General features: G+C 45.1%; 1 protein-coding gene across 12 annotated transcripts in view; it reads right to left on the minus strand.

Moving 5' to 3' along the window:
• The window catches only part of kiaa1109 (KIAA1109 ortholog), a 74,739-nt gene that overhangs the window by 21,248 nt on the left and 37,414 nt on the right, over positions 1–16,077 (minus strand). For 8 of the 12 annotated variants that reach the window (XM_069173002.1, XM_069173011.1, XM_069173007.1 and 5 more), the window contains exons 46-66: positions 15,473–15,657; positions 14,422–14,597; positions 13,676–14,261; positions 12,576–12,774; positions 11,658–11,915; positions 11,404–11,497; positions 10,419–10,469; positions 9,397–9,603; positions 8,323–8,558; positions 7,892–8,136; positions 7,568–7,673; positions 6,914–7,011; positions 6,593–6,781; positions 6,330–6,498; positions 4,944–5,155; positions 4,144–4,227; positions 2,844–3,042; positions 2,538–2,597; positions 2,127–2,353; positions 675–805; positions 462–585 (exon numbers count right to left, since the gene is read on the minus strand). In XM_069173002.1, coding sequence (XP_069029103.1) covers positions 462–585; positions 675–805; positions 2,127–2,353; positions 2,538–2,597; positions 2,844–3,042; positions 4,144–4,227; positions 4,944–5,155; positions 6,330–6,498; positions 6,593–6,781; positions 6,914–7,011; positions 7,568–7,673; positions 7,892–8,136; positions 8,323–8,558; positions 9,397–9,603; positions 10,419–10,469; positions 11,404–11,497; positions 11,658–11,915; positions 12,576–12,774; positions 13,676–14,261; positions 14,422–14,597; positions 15,473–15,657 — 3,836 coding nt within the window. The remainder of the gene's footprint in view (positions 1–461; positions 586–674; positions 806–2,126; positions 2,354–2,537; positions 2,598–2,843; positions 3,043–4,143; positions 4,228–4,943; positions 5,156–6,329; positions 6,499–6,592; positions 6,782–6,913; positions 7,012–7,567; positions 7,674–7,891; positions 8,137–8,322; positions 8,559–9,396; positions 9,604–10,418; positions 10,470–11,403; positions 11,498–11,657; positions 11,916–12,575; positions 12,775–13,675; positions 14,262–14,421; positions 14,598–15,472; positions 15,658–16,077) is intronic. The other 4 variants (XM_069173012.1, XM_069173010.1, XM_069173008.1 and 1 more) reach the window with 2 other exon arrangements.

Here is a 16,077-nt window from a genome sequence, read left to right on the forward strand (position 1 = left end):
GCGTGTGTGTTTGTGTGTGTGAAGCGGAGGCGGAGCCGACGGCGTGAAACACACTGCAACCGTCAATTAAACTCACACCACGCTGTAAAGCTGCAGCGCAGCAGAGGGTTGGAGTCTTGCTTGTTGCTGGATAAGCTGCAGTTGTACGTCACACGGTTCAAATATTTTCTATTGCAGGAAAAATGGACCGGTATTATATCGAACGATACCCTGAGAGACACCAGTGTGTCCCCTGAGGAGACAGCCTCGGTGGGGCGGGACGGGATGTTACTGGACGTAACGGGAGTTCTACGAGTACGTTCGTATCTTATTTCTTTCACACAGGACGATGGTCCAATAACCCCGAGCAGGACCGATTCCACCAAGAATCGAGTGTTTAGATAATTAAATCCTCATTTCATCTACAGAAATGTTCATTCTCTAACGTGTGGATGTCCCTGTGGATAAACAGGAGGATTTACCCTCATGCTGGAGCGACGCAGCTTCTTCCTGACGTCTCTCCGGATGTCGTTGACGGCGACCGACTCCAGCTGCTGGTAGCGTTGGATCTCCTGGTTGATGGTTCCCTCGCTGGCCCCCAATTTCCTGAGATCAAGAGAAGAGGATGTAGATATTTACTGCAGTCCGTACAACAGAATAATTCAGAATGAACAGCGTGAGCACGCAGGTCTCACTTGAGGTCGTCGATGACTTTGGCCTGCTCGTTCAGCTCTCGAATGTCCACCACCCTCTTGGTGAACTTCCTCCCTCGGGCGTCGATCATCTGGTTCCCCATCACTAGCTGCCTCCGCGGGTCGATGGTCTCCTGTTGGGCCGAAGCAACGAAACGCACCTAAAACACACGTATCTGGTAAAACTGATGACAAACTGACACCTGCTGATCAAGCAAAAGAATTTCCAGCGAGCAGCTGCTGTGAAATAAGAAGTCCCCGAATCTGCCTGATTAAACGTGGGTTATTGTGATTCTTATGATTGAAGAGGTTATCTGGAGATCAATCCACACCACCACCAACACCACCACCATGACCACCACCACCACCACAGGGAGGAGTTTATTTCTTTTCACCCGTCACTGAAGCTCCATGAGGGCGGCGGAACAGAAATGCAAAGCGACACTCTTCACGTTCAGTTGAAGCATAAAATAACTTCGATTAGCATTTTGCAATCCACCGCCTTCATCTGTTAGCTGCAGGTGACCGAAACGGGACCCTGCCAGTGATTTAGTTTCAGCCCAGAGAAGAGTCACCAGCGTGGGAGGCTACATACACAGGCCCAGGAGACGGGTCTTTGGGCCCTGGCGCCGCCCGCTCGCAGGCAAGGCGTGGCACCGTTTGAGTCGTCGACGGGGACAGAAACGCTCTGAGGTCTGGGGCTGAGGCCCAGGATGTGGTTTACCAGACGCTTCCTTAAGGTCAGCCGAGGGCTGAACTGGCTCTCTGGACTCTGTGGACAACGGCAGGGACAGACGGTTGGAGAGGTGGAAGAATAGACGACTCGGGTCAGACTTTACCTTCTGCAGCTTCGTTTAAGGTGAGCGAGGTCGGACATGTTCTGATGTACCAGTGAAATATTAAAGCAATAGTTCAACATTTAGGGAAATACACGTATTTGCTTTGCTGCCGATAGCAGATGAGAAGATAGATACCGTTATCATGTCTACAATGAACAGCAGCCGGTTACTTTAGCTTAGCATAAAGACTGAATCTCTAAAAAACTAGCTGTGACCTCAGGCTTGACCACAGACTGGATATAAAAGAGTTCGTAGCTTCTGGGTCTGAAAAATGGTTCTGATCCAGAAGTGTCTTAATCTGCAATACCAGCGAGTGCCACTAGAGGTCGGCTCCAAAAAGCCTCCGGCTCCATAGACTCCCATTCAACTTCTCTCATCAAATCCAAAGTGAATAAAATGTGTCCATCAGTTATCTCGGTGTTGTTAGCTAAAGTCACTCCTTCTTATTAGTTTTCTGGAGGTCCATCTGAAAATAATATATATATTATATAATAATGGAGTCACAAAGCAGAACATGTGATCCAACTGCATGCTGCTCATAACATTAAAAGGTATAACAACGAACTCTCAATCCAAACTAAACTCCAGGACGATAAAGAACTGAGCGGTGGCTCACCATGTGGATGGTGGGCGACATGTTGTCCCCTTCGTCCTCGTCCGAGAGGTCCGCCATGTTCACCGAGTTCAGGTCGGCGATGTCGTCCACGTCCTCCTCGCCCGTCAGGGACGTCAGCGTGTTGCCCAGAGCGTTGAGGCGCTTGCCGATGTTGGGGTCCATGTGAACGTCGATGCCGCACATCTTCCAGAGCACGTTGAGAGTCCAGGTACCGGCGCTGCTGCTTTCTGTTTAGAGGAAGACGAACCCAGCAGGGGGAAGAAATTTAAAGAAAAAAAAGAAAAAGTGCAGAATGCAGATTAAATTAATGTGATTAAAGATAAAACTTCCAGACAGTTGTCTCGTGCTTATTGTGCAGCTTCAGGGTCTGATCCATATTTTATAGACTGGAGCATAGTTAAAAGAACTTGCCTGCAGAAGGTTGCCCTGTAGTCCTGGAGCACACTTCATATGTACCGTCGGGGACGACACCTGCATACACAACACACACCAGCATAAAGCAGCAGCCTGTCAATATTTCAGAGGAGATACGTGCACAGAAAGTGACATAAGAAGTCTCTTTTCCTGCCGACAAGGTCATCGATCACCTGGTAACAGGCTCATATAGAGTAGTACGACACAGAAACGTAAATAAATAGCTCTAAATTCATACTTAGGGTTTAATTATTGCAGTAAAACAACCTTCGGCGTGCTAGAATATGACACGGTGTCACTCACAAGCATTCATCACGAGGTCTGCGCGGATTTCGGGCTTCCAGTCGTCCCAGGAGGTCTCGAAGCCCTCGGCGAAGCGGATGCAGAAATTCTTGAAGTGTCCTTTGCTCACCAGCGACTCGGAGGAGCAGGCGGTGATCAGGGTGCTCTCGATGGTCAGGACCAGAGCTGAGCCGGTGTCAAAATCTATGCTGTGATTGGCCTGGTGGGAAAAACAAGGCAGGGAGAGGGGTTACCCAAACCTCAACGGGGATGGGGGAGGAGGGGGAGGCAGGGAGAGGGCGGGGGGGAAAGGGGGGATGACACGGGGGAAAAAAAGAACCCACTTCCATGTGTCTGGAGAAAGGCAGAGTTGGATGGTAACATTTCAATCTGCTATACTTGTATGGATTCAATAAAAATGATCATAAATAGTTATTTTCTGGCGTTTTTTAAAGTAATGAAACTCCCAATTAAGAAATTAAACTCGACTTAAAATTGAAAGACACCTGCTGTGTTCCAGATGTTGTACTCGTGTACTAACGCGCCTTATTTTGAGAGCATCAGTGCGTTCACACCGTCATGGTGAGGTCATTTCCTGTCAGTGTGAAACAACACTACTCTGTTAAAACTCCTAGAGTCCCAACATGGAAGAGCACTACTTGTTAGCATGTCATTTGAAACACAGAATGTGTAGAAATATCTTTCCTATGAATAGACATCCGAGTGAAATGTTACCAAGCTTTTCAGTTCGTTAGATTTTATTTTAATTTCTCAGTCAAGAGGAAAAAAAAACAAACACCCATATCACATGAATTTCTGGATTAACTTTGCACTGGTGCCCAAAAATAGCAGTCTGATCATCATCTCAGTGATAACAGGAGGGAGGTAAAAAAATATATATCTACCTCCAGACTACCCAATTATCTATTTCTATTACTTGGATGAAATTCAGACCACAGTTTTGGAGCAGTTATTGCAGGAATCCAGGTAATGTTTTGTTTTCTTTTTTTAAATGTCCAACATGCTACACAGAGCCTACCGTGTACACCATCCTTCTTCATCTAGTGTCGTGTATGAAAATGTCAGAAAAATCTTTCAGCAACACCACCTGGCATAACCTCGTTGTTGTTTTTTCTGCAGTAACTCCACACCTCAGACAGCAGCTCAAGCTCCGTGAGTCGTTATGCCAGCCTGGTGGAGGAAGTGTGGCCTGTCCTCGTGATGCAGTGTGTTTGTGACCAATTTTTATGGAAGAGAATCACAGGAAGTCATTTTCCCCACAACAAGCCATCACAAGAGGTGTAAATAAATCATTGGTTACTTTTCGTGCATTTTTTTGCCGGCCTGCTGATGTGCGGGCTGCTGCTTCAGAGTTGATGCCCTCCGTAACTGGTACTTGTCCTCTCTATGGAAATAAGTGTGACATGACAGCTGGTATATCTTCTATCTACGGACACACGGTAAGTATAACAGGACAACTGATATGAACTATTAATATCGAGTGTTTCCCCCTTGAAATGTCACTAGTGTGTAGGGGCGGCCATTTCAGAAACATCTTTCAAATCTGGGCAAGAAAGACAGATTTTTGCAGGTAAAAAGCATTTCCATTAAAATAGAGGACGGCCAACGTGTTCCTGAATGTGTTCATTATAACGGTGACTGTGTGGTGGGAAGACACACAGCTTTACAGCTATGATAGGGGAAACACTGATATCAGAAATGATAGCAAACTGATAAGAGAAGCTGTTTGGGGAACATCAATAAAATGATTCTCAAAGCTAGAACTTACAGCAAAATTAATCTTATACACGCTCACATGGAGAGCGCTGCCAAGTGCAAATAGATTCATAATTTGGCAAAAGGAACAATTATTTCTGGCATGTAATACTTTACTTTAGAAAGAATGAGACATTTAATAAGTGTGTTTTCTCAGTTTACACACTACAAACACATTGCTGTTAAAACGGTGAATGAGGCTGACTGACTGGAAACGTATCTCTTGTATATCGATTTAAAATATTTAAACTTGGACATCAACACAGAAGTTAGCGTGAAAACCTGTTCTGCTTCTGTACCGGCCTGACGGCCGGAGCTCTGAACATTAAGCCTGAACATTACTACCTGCGATGTGTTGGTGATGGGCAGACAGATTCCCAGGTCGTTGACGGTCAGCTGCAGGAAGAGCGTGCTGAACGCCTGCGCCGACGTCTGCTGGATGCCCGGCAGCTTGTCCACCACCTCTTTGGTGGCCATGTGGATGTCCTTGTTGAGGGCCATGCGCTGCTCGTTCCAGTTGTCGTACGCCGCCTTGTAGTTGAGCCAGAAGAGCACAGCTGCAGGAGGACACACAGACGTGGTGGCATCAGAACAGATCCTCAACGACATGCCGACAAGTCGCATTCGATTTTTTTAAATGCCAAGAAACTGAAAAAAACAACCCACCATGACCTCGGCCTATTAATCTTTCAAATACAAAAGTAAGAAATACTCAATGTTTTATTGAGTGTGAATATAAGAGACATCCCTCTTTGATAACTACTGTTGAATAAGTGTGAAAATGGAACTAGAGGCAGTATAAAAATAGAAAAACTTCCTGCTGGGTTCCTTCAAGGTCAAAAAACAAAGTCAAGACGAAATATCTTTTTTTTTTCACACACAACAAAAATAACTGACCAGAAGACAGTTTTATGTCAAATCTGGATGTTTTTTTTTTTTTCCTTCTTGCAGTTTAAGGATTAACGACTGTTAAAGAACATGATGGGAGATGTTATATTTAATATAAATATGCACCAATGTGCAATGATGCTTTAACCCGATGAACCACAGATTATTTTTACAGTAATTTCACTCCCTTTAATTTTTAGGTCATAACTTGGTCATTATACACCATTCATGCTGTATATAATTTGTTTCCAGGCTATCCAGATCTTTCATCGTTTAATTTGATAATATTTAGAGATTTTTTAATACTAACTGTTATATATTAAGGAAAAAAATAACTACTGTAATATGAAATTGTTCTATTTTTACATGTATCGCTCACTAGAAAATCCTGTCAGTAGAGATATCTTTTTATAGCTGTATCGAGGAGATTGTCAGGAATATCTGAACCACGTTTGTATGAGATTTCAAACCTGGGCTAGTTAGAAAACCACGGGTATCATTCTGCTGTTTTTTTTAATTTTCAATACGTGATGAAGTGATCAGGACTTTGAGAAGTATTGAATCAAGAGTGGAGGAAGGGTAAAGATGGGTACAGCGCTTCACGCAGATCAACTCGGATTGCCGAGGCAACGCTGCGTCACACACAGGAGGCACCGATATTTCTGGAAAGTTCAAGTCGTGCAGTTTCACAGGATTTTCATTACATCTCTGTGATAAATACTCACTGTGCTTTTCAACCAAGAGGAGAAGGTGGGAATTTGTATTTATTGGGTTGTAAAGGGTTAAAAGTACCTGTTTTAACATTTGACATTAGATGTAATGTAAAGAGAAAGTGAGCAGAACCTCTGTCAAACGCCACCGGCTGGGCGAAAACAATGGGCCTGTTGAGAGTGATGAGGACGGCCTCCTTGTCTGAGGAGACGCTGATTTCCTCCTGCAGAGCGTTCCTCAGCCCGATCCGAGTTCGGAAGTACGCCACCTGGTGGAAGTCTGAGCCGGCTTCTTCATACACCTGGAAAAGTGAAAAAGGAAGGAAAGGCGGTGTGATAGTGACCCGGTATGATGAGGCACAAGGAGAACAAAACGGGGAGACCCCCTGCCGGTACCTGGTGCTTGACTATCTGTCCGAGGGCCAGGTGCAGATCAACCTGACATTTGCCGAAGAGCTTGAGGTAGCTGCTGCTGCCTCCGGGCTGAGCCTTGCACTGGATCCTGTTGGAGAGCTCCAGCTCGATCAGGCCCGTCTCGAAGCGCACCGCCCGCATCGAAGGAGTGGTGGCCGTCATCTGGATTCCCTGTGAACACCGAGACATCACTCAGACACTTCCTCAGTTTTCAACTGACAAGCAAAACAACCTCTACACCCGTCTGCTTCTCCCAGCGAGAACGAGTCTGCATTTCTGAACCCAACCAAAACACGATGGTACCTTGAACATGAGGCTGAGAGAATAAAGCAGGATCTTTGGCTTGTCAGCATCCGTCGAGGTGTCGTGCTCGTTCCACAGAGGGATGGGTTGTTCTCCTCCTGCATCAATACGGAGAGTACAAGTCAGTCTGACAGCTCAACTCACACACGCTGGATAAAGTGAAATGCAGTGAGGTGGTGATACTCCTAATATCTGCCGAGGTGTCCCGTAGCGGCCGCTTCTAAGCACTCCTCCCTCATGTGAATATAAACTGCACCATTATTCTTTACCCTAACATGGCAGGAATTCCCAGTGCTCCCTCACTGCGGGGCAGTTATATCGATCAAGCTCAGCGATTTAAACTAATTGCTATTGTGGAAATGAACCCGACTGGATTTGTGGCGGCGCCTCGGGCATTGTTACGACTGGAAACAAATGATTTTTCAGTGACTTAAGCAGCAGCTGCGGGCTGCAGAATACTGTGGGGAGCCGACGGATGTTTAAGATTAGATTAACTTTATTGATCCGAGAGGCAAACAGAGAGAGAGATGTTACGGCAGCAAAGGAAAGGAGCTAGTTTAAGAAAAAGGTTTAACAAATAATTGTGAATATGGTAACGATTGTGAAAATGTTACTGTTAAAGAAGAAAAGCTGGTTGTGACTCAGTTTGAGTACCTGAAACCTTCTGAATGACCTCGTTGACCTCCTTCATGAAGACCTTCTGCAGGAAGACCAGGTGGTTGAGCAGGTCTGTGGTCAGGTTGTGCTCAAAGGAACCGATCTGTTCATCAGAGAGGGCGAAACAGTTTTAACAAAGCAATATTTTAAATGTATAGAAACTTACTTTGTTGGCTGAACAAAAAAACAACAAACCTCAGACTTTACTTAAAGTATACAAAAGAGTTTTAGGTAACAAAATACACTCTCTGGAGGACACATTAGACACCAGAGGTCGATGAAGCCGGCTCAGACAGTATTTAGATGTTTCTATTTGTTTACCTCAGCCACACAGCGCAGGTAGTTGCCTTGCAGGTAGTTCCCTTGCTTTGCTGGGAAGTCGTCCGGCGCCCAGCCCTGGTCCGAGTGGCTCTCGTGGTCCTCCATGATGTACTCTCCTGACATGGTGACCGGAGGCAGGGTGAGGCTGGCGGACGGGGACATGGTGGCCAGGTCCACTGGGGACACTTTGGACTGGAAGCACAGTTTGTGGTTCGGCAGCTCGAAGGTAAAACTGGTTTGTGCTCCTGAACACGAAAGGAAAATTGGACTGTTTATTCCTCAACACTGATGTCAGTGTCAGACTTTCCCCTTTTTGTTTGATTTATTTAAGACGTGTCAGAGTGTGATAATTAGTGCATTAGTAGTGTGGAAGCGAAGCCTCAGGAAGAAAAGGCTAATTAGTTTACACAGTCAGGTCTACGTTCACACACCTGTCATGCCGTGGCTCTTCACGCGCCCCATTTTGTACTCCGCCTTCAGGGAGGGCAGCAGGGCGGCTCCGATGGTGATGCCGTCCATCATGGCGCTGAACTTGAGGACGATGGGCTTCTTCTCCAGGCCCTCGGGGAGCTGGGGGAACTCGTTGGCCTCGACGGGGGTCTGATTGATGCTGGACGCTTTGTCGGAGGGTTGTGGGGTGGGCGTGTCCTCCCTGTTCGGAGGTTGACTGTAAAAAAAAAATTATAAAAAAAAATCTCCTTAGCTGGTGACTTTCAATCGAGCGGCAACCAGCAGTGACGTCACTCGTTAGTTTGTGGACGGCCGCTTTGAAGCAACACTACATCATGAAGTCATATTTCCAGCAGAAAAGCTCTATTTAAAATGTTTATAAATGAAATGTCACAATATATACAAACCATCCAACACTCTACCAACCCAGAAGCCCTAAACACTCAATATCTGTACAACATTTTATTTGCTTGAACTGCTGAACTTGTTTATCTTTTAGTTTCTCTTTTTTTTTTTTTTTTTTTTTTATCTTACTGACCCTAAGCAGATGTTATCTTAATGAACTTATGTATATTTCCATATGTATTGTTCTATTTACACTGAGACATGCAATAAAGTTTGTTTAAAAAAAAAAAAAAGTTGTTTCGCCAGCCTGGTGGAGGAGGTACTTTTGGAGCCGACCTCGACTCGGTGGTATTGCAGTTTAAGGCACTTCTGCATCAGCCTCATTTTTCAGAGCCGGCAGCTACAAACATTTTAATATACAGTCTATGCTTTAAACACATAAATGTCTGGAATGGATTTGGAAAGCAATGCTTCAGATTTTCTTGCAGCCTGAGTGGAAGCTGCAGCTCACATTGAATATCAAATTATAGACAAGTTATTTAATATCCAAAGCACACCTACAACTCTATAAATATATTAACATAATTCAAAATATTACCATGGAAACAGACCACATGCGCAGGCAACAGTTTAGATTATGCAGCAGCAATTTTATAAAATCTATAAAAGAGATATTGCTAATAAAAGGGAGATAAATGAGGGGGACTCACATGTTGGAGGGCTGGCGGATGAGGTCGGAGATCTGCTTGGAGAGCTGGTGGGAGCTGCGGACCATCATGCTGTGCAGCGTGGCCGGGTGCTGGGGGATGTTGATCATGATGGCGCCCACTTTGAAGACGGCGGCGTTGTTGGTCTTCAGGCCGCGCTGGGCGCTGTACAACGCCTGCGACTTGGCGATGTTGCATTTGACCACCGTCCTGAAACACGAGAGGAGAACCGGCGTGAGCGACGGCACCGAAACGTGACTCCCGACAGGATGTGATCAAATGGATGAAAGTGGAGTTATTGAGATGACACCGAACGGGGAAACAACATGCGGATTTGGGACGGCATTCAATTGTTTTGGGACAGAATGAGAAGAATGAGAGATCGTGACACTGACACGCCACGAATGGATCATAAAATAAAAAACAGTCTTATCCTTGTAGCAAAAACAATGACTGAGTGATGTCATTTTTAACTTGCATAAAATACTGAAACAAAGAGATTGGATGATATTTCAGTATTTTGACAGGATATTAAAAACATGAATAGTGTACACAAATGAATTTACATAAACTCACAAGAGCGCTGCAACTCACATAATCCATTAGATTGGATGAAATAAAACTATTTTGATAATCAAATAATTGTTTCTGTCAATTTCCTAAGCAGAAATATCAACATTTTGCAGCTTCAGCTTCTAAAATTTCGAGATTTTCTTCTTCTCTGTGTAATGTGACACTAAACAGGAAGTTTTAACACATTTTAATATTTTGTGTTATTTACTGTTTTATAGACAAACAATTAATCGAGAAAATAATCAGCATATTATTTAATAAGAAATGATTGATTTTCAGGAATGGAAAGTGGCTTCACACAAACTGACTGGAAAAAGTCCTGAGAAACGGTTGACTGAAGATTCACGTTAAGGACACGCGGAACAGACAAATGGAGGACGTACAATCACGACTGTTGTGTTTTTGGAGGTTTGAATAATGCATGTGGGCCCTGAACGGCAGCAACAACATACAGAAACTCTTGTTTAGCAGTGCTGGTGGGAGATGTTGGGAAATCCTCCAGTCTACGCAAGGAGGAGGAAAAGTAGAAAAAAAACAAGAGGAGGAAGAAGAAGAAGAGCAGAGAGAAGTGTGAAACAGCTCGGAGACTTCAAGGCGAGAACAGTTTTCCAAAGTGAACATGTGGTCAGCTTTGTTTTGTTTTAGCATTTATAATAAAGGAGTTAAAAAAAAAAAGACTTCGAATTAAACGGCATGTAGAATCTCAGTTTTCCTCCTTCATTGATACCTGTTGGTCGTCATCACTTCCTTTATGTGTTTACAGTGTGTTTACTTCAATCAAAAGGGGAATATTATAATCCCACATATGGACACTAGATCAGTAACAACTACAGAGTTACGAGCACAAATGAATTTAAACACGGCTGCAGTTTGGAGAATAAAGTGTAAAAATAGGACTCGTTTTAGTTTGACAGCAGGTTGAACAAGTTGAAGAACTAACTGCATCTCAACAGTGGAGGGAACCGGCAGCCTGTCTGAACGCATGTCTGCAAGGTTTTAACCGAATGAAGGTGGTTATGTTTTGAGGAAACTACTTGCAGTATAAAGAAGGACTGATGTTATCATGTTATAAAAATGTAGAAATAGACATCCACTCGCTTTTAAAAGGTGCTTATTTCTATTCTCCTTTCTATCGTTCTATTGTTGTGCTTAGAACAGAATCAACTTACTATTTGGACATCATCATCAAATAATTCAGTATTTTCTGTGTTATGAACAGCATAGTTAAAACATCCCACATTTAACACTGATTATTCAAAATCTAAAATCTTTACTTGACTAAAATACTGATTACAACATGCACACAACGATACCTCAATCAACAAAGCATTATCCACACAATCAGGATCAATACTCTCCCAGGTATTCGGGGAAGTTGCAATTTAAAGAGTAATTACACGTTCTTCTTTGCTAAAATAACAGTGATTGTGTACGTACTGGATGTCCGGTGTTATCCCCTCCAGCAGGACGATGTTCACTCCTCCGATGTGAGCCGACGCACACGTCTCGGTCATTTTCTGATGCAGGATATCTGTGGACACATGGCCGTAAAAAAAATACATTAAATCAAAGAAAACTAACTTTTACCTGCCAGTTGTTTGGTCATTTTTACTTCAAATCCATCGTTAAATCAAAACACAAGTTTTATTTTGGGACTTTAATACCACAAGTGATTTTTTTTTTTTAATCACCTTTCATCTTCTCCTTCAGGGTGAAACTTCCGTGGATCTTCTTCAGCTCGGCCTCCATGGTCAGCCCGCCGATGTCCGCCTCCAGGTGGGTGCGGTTCACCATGCCGATGCCGAACACGATGAGTGTGACGTGCTGCGGCTCGGAGCTCACCAGGCTGCGCCGCCTCCCGCCCGTCGGCTTGTTGGGCGTGGTGGGGTCCTGCTGCTCGTTCTCAAAGATCACCTTACAGAGCGGCTCCGAGGGGCGAAGCCCACTTTCTGCAGAAAGAAAGCCGTGGCGGGGTATAACAGAAGAGTCAAGGAGATTCAGGTTTACACGTTGCACAATAATACAGTTTGTGTAAAGATGAGATATTCTAAGTGGACAATACTGCAGGTTTTTCTTTCTTTCTTTCTAACTGACCGATTTATTAGCTTGTGATAACAACCACATTTAAAAAAGACTGGGCGAAGTTCCAGCCTCTGAGGAACCCATTGTGTTACTGAGCCGAGTGTGTTGAAACACTTTCCCACCATTACACCCTCCTCTCAAACTTAATGGACTCCTCGGGGAAACGTGGGTCCGAACAGCAGCAAAAGACAAACTGGCAAGTAATTAATGGACAATGCAACAAAAAGGACGTATTACGGATGACGCAGCAGAGAATAACAGGGAGGGAGGGAGGGAGGGAGGAAGGAAGGAAGGAAGGAAGGAAGGAAGGAAGGAGTGAGAACTGAGATGTAACAGTAAAGTATGGATGGCAGATGGAAAAAAAAAAAAAAAAACGTAAAAAATCCTGCAATAAAAAAAAAAAAAAATGTGTGGAAAAAAAAAAGGTATAAAAAGGAAGAAGTGAGCAGTAACGCAGAGGGAGATGCATGGTGGAGCTGAAGGAGGGAAATTAGTGAGCGGCCGGGCTGCCGGGAGCCGATTTCCACCTGAGAGGCAGTTCTCCGGGGAGCTTTTCTCCAGGATGCCGGTGGGATCGGAGATGAGGGAGTAGAAGTTGAGCAGCTTGTACATGTTCTGCCAACATTCAGCCGACGGCTCGCTCTGCTCCGACACCGTGATGGAGTCGGAGTCGTCCATCTGGATCGCCATGTGGTCGGCCACGTCACGCGAGCCCTTCCTCGACACCTGAAGGACGTGACGGCGTATTTATTTTTTCCCACGTTACGAAACACAAACAGAAATGTCACAAGAATGCGCGACGAGGGCAGAAGAGTAAACAAGCAGCCTCGGTGACGTGTTGTTCTCTGTTACTGGCCTGCTGTTTACTGGAACAGAGTCGCTGAGATGCTGCGAGCTGTCACAACTTCTACAGTTAATTAAATCTGTCAGCTGAAAATAGAAAACTGGGGGATGAACTTTGGTAAATCAGCCTGGTGGAGATAATATTTATGGACGGTACTCTCATACTTCTTTTACCTACATAAAAACCTCTTTTGTAAAAGGGCTAATGTTCCCACTGTCGACGCAAAATAAGTGTCCAGTCTGAACATTATACACTTTTTACAAGTTCTACTTGAAAACTGGGAGCTAAATAAAAGACTTTGCTGCTTCGTTTCAGTTAACGGAGGCTGTTCTGAGTAAATCTAATTATTTACTGGCTCCCTCTAGAGTCTGTGTGGAGGAAACGTCTGAAAACACCTTTCTAGAACGGCTTTAAATGTTTTGACTCATTTCTTTACTGTTATGAGCAGATATTAATGTGAATGTTGCGTGATTTATAGTTTTATTGAGTTGTTTTGGTCATTTTAATGTGTCTTTGACATTAAATTGTTTTATTATTGTCAGTTTCTGGATGAATTTGTTGATTTTAATGAACAGTTGCCTATTAACACTGTTAGAGTCAGATCATAAATTGTTCATGTATTGGACAACTGCTCAAAGTTGCAGCTTCAACCGAGACAACCAGACTTAAAAGAGCCTGAAATTACAGTTTAACTTAAAATCTTTTCTGAAAAGCTAATTAAAATCACTTCATTCTATATTTTATATTTGCTCCATAATAAATATCAGCTGTTCTCATTGTTACCTTCGAGGTGCGTCTCTCGGACCGTCCGAGGGAGCTGCGTCCTCTGGGCTCCCTCCTTCCCAGCGTGTCCACGCCCGACGGAGGTCCGTTCTGGGGTAAACCACCGCCGCCCCCAGCTCCACCTCCCCCCGCTCCGCCCGCCGCTCTCTTGCTCTTCAGGGTCTGGGTCCCGCTGCGTCCCGCCCCGTTCAGGCTGCCGCGGGAGCTGCGGCTGAAGTCCAGCGACCTGAAGTGGCGGTACGGCCGCGCCTTGAAGGTGGGCGTCGGGGAGGCGGAGCCGGCGGTGTAGCGGCTCAGCTTGATGTCGGTCTGCGTGGCCTTGATGTCGTCGATCATGGTGCTGAACTGGTGGATGAGGCGCACCAGGGCCATGTCGACGCGCTGGCTGATGGACTGGCAGGCCGTGGTGAAGTCGCAGTGGAAGGTGTTGAAGTGGCGGCGGTTGAGGTCGTGGAAGGAGAGCGGCGCGGCGGTCGGTCCCTGCGGCGCGCTGGTCGACTTCTCCATCACCACCGCGTTTAGACTGAACGTCTCAATCAGCAGCGCCGGCTTGAACTCGAGAGGAGGCAGGTTCACCATGCCTTGTCTGGGTAAAGAGAGACGTTTTCAGAGTGTATTTAGACATTTTACGCTTCTGTTTGGAGCAATTGCCACAAAAACACTTTAAAAAGTAAAGAACAGGGATGAACATTAAATCCCCCTTTTTTTTTTTACTGTTGTGTATTGTGTGTTCGGGATCATTTCACCTCCTGGATCGTTTGTTTTTGTGCTCCTTGGAGGTGTCAGAGTCCACGATGTCGGCTCGGAGACACTCCAGGTTGCCAGAAAAAGACAGGTGCTCTCCGAAATACATCTTGTAGCTGAGAGGAGTGGCGTCTTGGGCCTGGATGCCTGTGTAGCTCAGCAAAGGCTTGAAAACAACCTGAGGGGATGAAAACAGACGATCAAGGCGGAGAATGGAAGAGGTTTTTGTCGAGGCTGAACTGTGAGTCAGGCAGACGAGGCTTCTGGCGGGTACATAAGAAATGAAGCTAAAAATGGTCAAAGTAATGTGAGACGCAGGACTGTAACGTATGCAACCGCTGAATACTTTGATACGGTTTGATAGATCATAAACCTTTTGATGAATATCAGTATTTTGGCTTTTTGTTTCCCACCCAATGTATAGAGTGACTGCTAATTGGTTCATACTGATCACGTGACTACTGACCAACAGGTATCAGGTCTATCAGCCACTCCATCTGCTCCTTGATCATCTTCTGTGGTAAAAACGTGTTGTTGAGGATCTCCACCAGCTCCGTCTGCAGCTGAGCGTTGTTGAAGTGCCTCCTCATAATAATAACAGGCCAAAGGCAACTCTCGTTCCCATGAAGGCCTTAATGGCTAAAATGAGTAGGCGTGTGTTTTTTTACTATGAGGGAGTAGCCGTGAGTGATTAAAGGCTTTTAAACTTAATCAGCCTCTTGAGTGCTTCAGATATCTTCGACTGAAACCGTTTGATCCAGAAACTGAAGAGCACCGGAGGGACGACCATTCGCACACCCGAGCAGACAGTCGTGAAGGAGTCCCGTGTTTCTCAGTCTGGCACAGGTGACATTACTATCAGCCCACAGTAAGACACACTACAATCAACAAATGTGACTATCTGCCAGTCGATGTACGTTAAGCCTAAATATTTGCGTCTGCTTCCAGAAAATCAACACTAATTAAAAAAAACTAATTCAAAACTCAATTTCTGCTAATTTCAGCTAAAGATTTAAACAGTAGAAGAAACGCAGACGGATGTGTTGACAGCACCTGAGCGTCGGCCAGCTGAACGGCAGCGGGACACTGGTTCCCCTCCTCGATGTCGGCCATCTCGTCCTGGCTCGTGCTGTGCTGGGATTGCTGGGAGTGCGTCCCGTCCAGCGTGTTCTGGTCGCTGGACAGCACCGTGTTGAAGTCCGACGCCGAGGGGATGGTGGGCAGGTTACACGTCCCACCTGAGACACATGGAGACGGTTGTATTTCACCAGAGAACCGACACTGTGAAACTTGAACCACTCCAGCTTCCCAGACAAAGATGTTGTAATGAATTAGGCGGAAGGCAACAGAGACTGTTAACGGGAACTTTATGGCCGTTTAATGCACAACACTGAACTCTGAACAGCCGCATCACATTCACTTAATTTGTTTGTGAGGAAGTGCTGCGCTCTCATTGGCTCACACCTGGGTGAGCGGATGAAGTTAATCCAGCCATCAAACACATTTAAAATGTAGGTAGGTGAGAAATATTTCTTTACGGTGACCCGCAACGATGATGCCCAATAATAAACTGCTGTTGAGAGAGAGTGAGAACAGCAGAGTGCAGCAGATGAGGGGGAGGGGAGAGGAACCGAGGGGAGGAAAGACCAGCGCAGTCT

The sequence above is a fragment of the Embiotoca jacksoni genome, unplaced genomic scaffold, assembly GCF_022577435.1.
Source record: "Embiotoca jacksoni isolate LCO1_2020_lvr unplaced genomic scaffold, fEmbJac1.0.p SCAF_57, whole genome shotgun sequence".
Taxonomy (NCBI): domain Eukaryota; kingdom Metazoa; phylum Chordata; class Actinopteri; family Embiotocidae; genus Embiotoca; species Embiotoca jacksoni.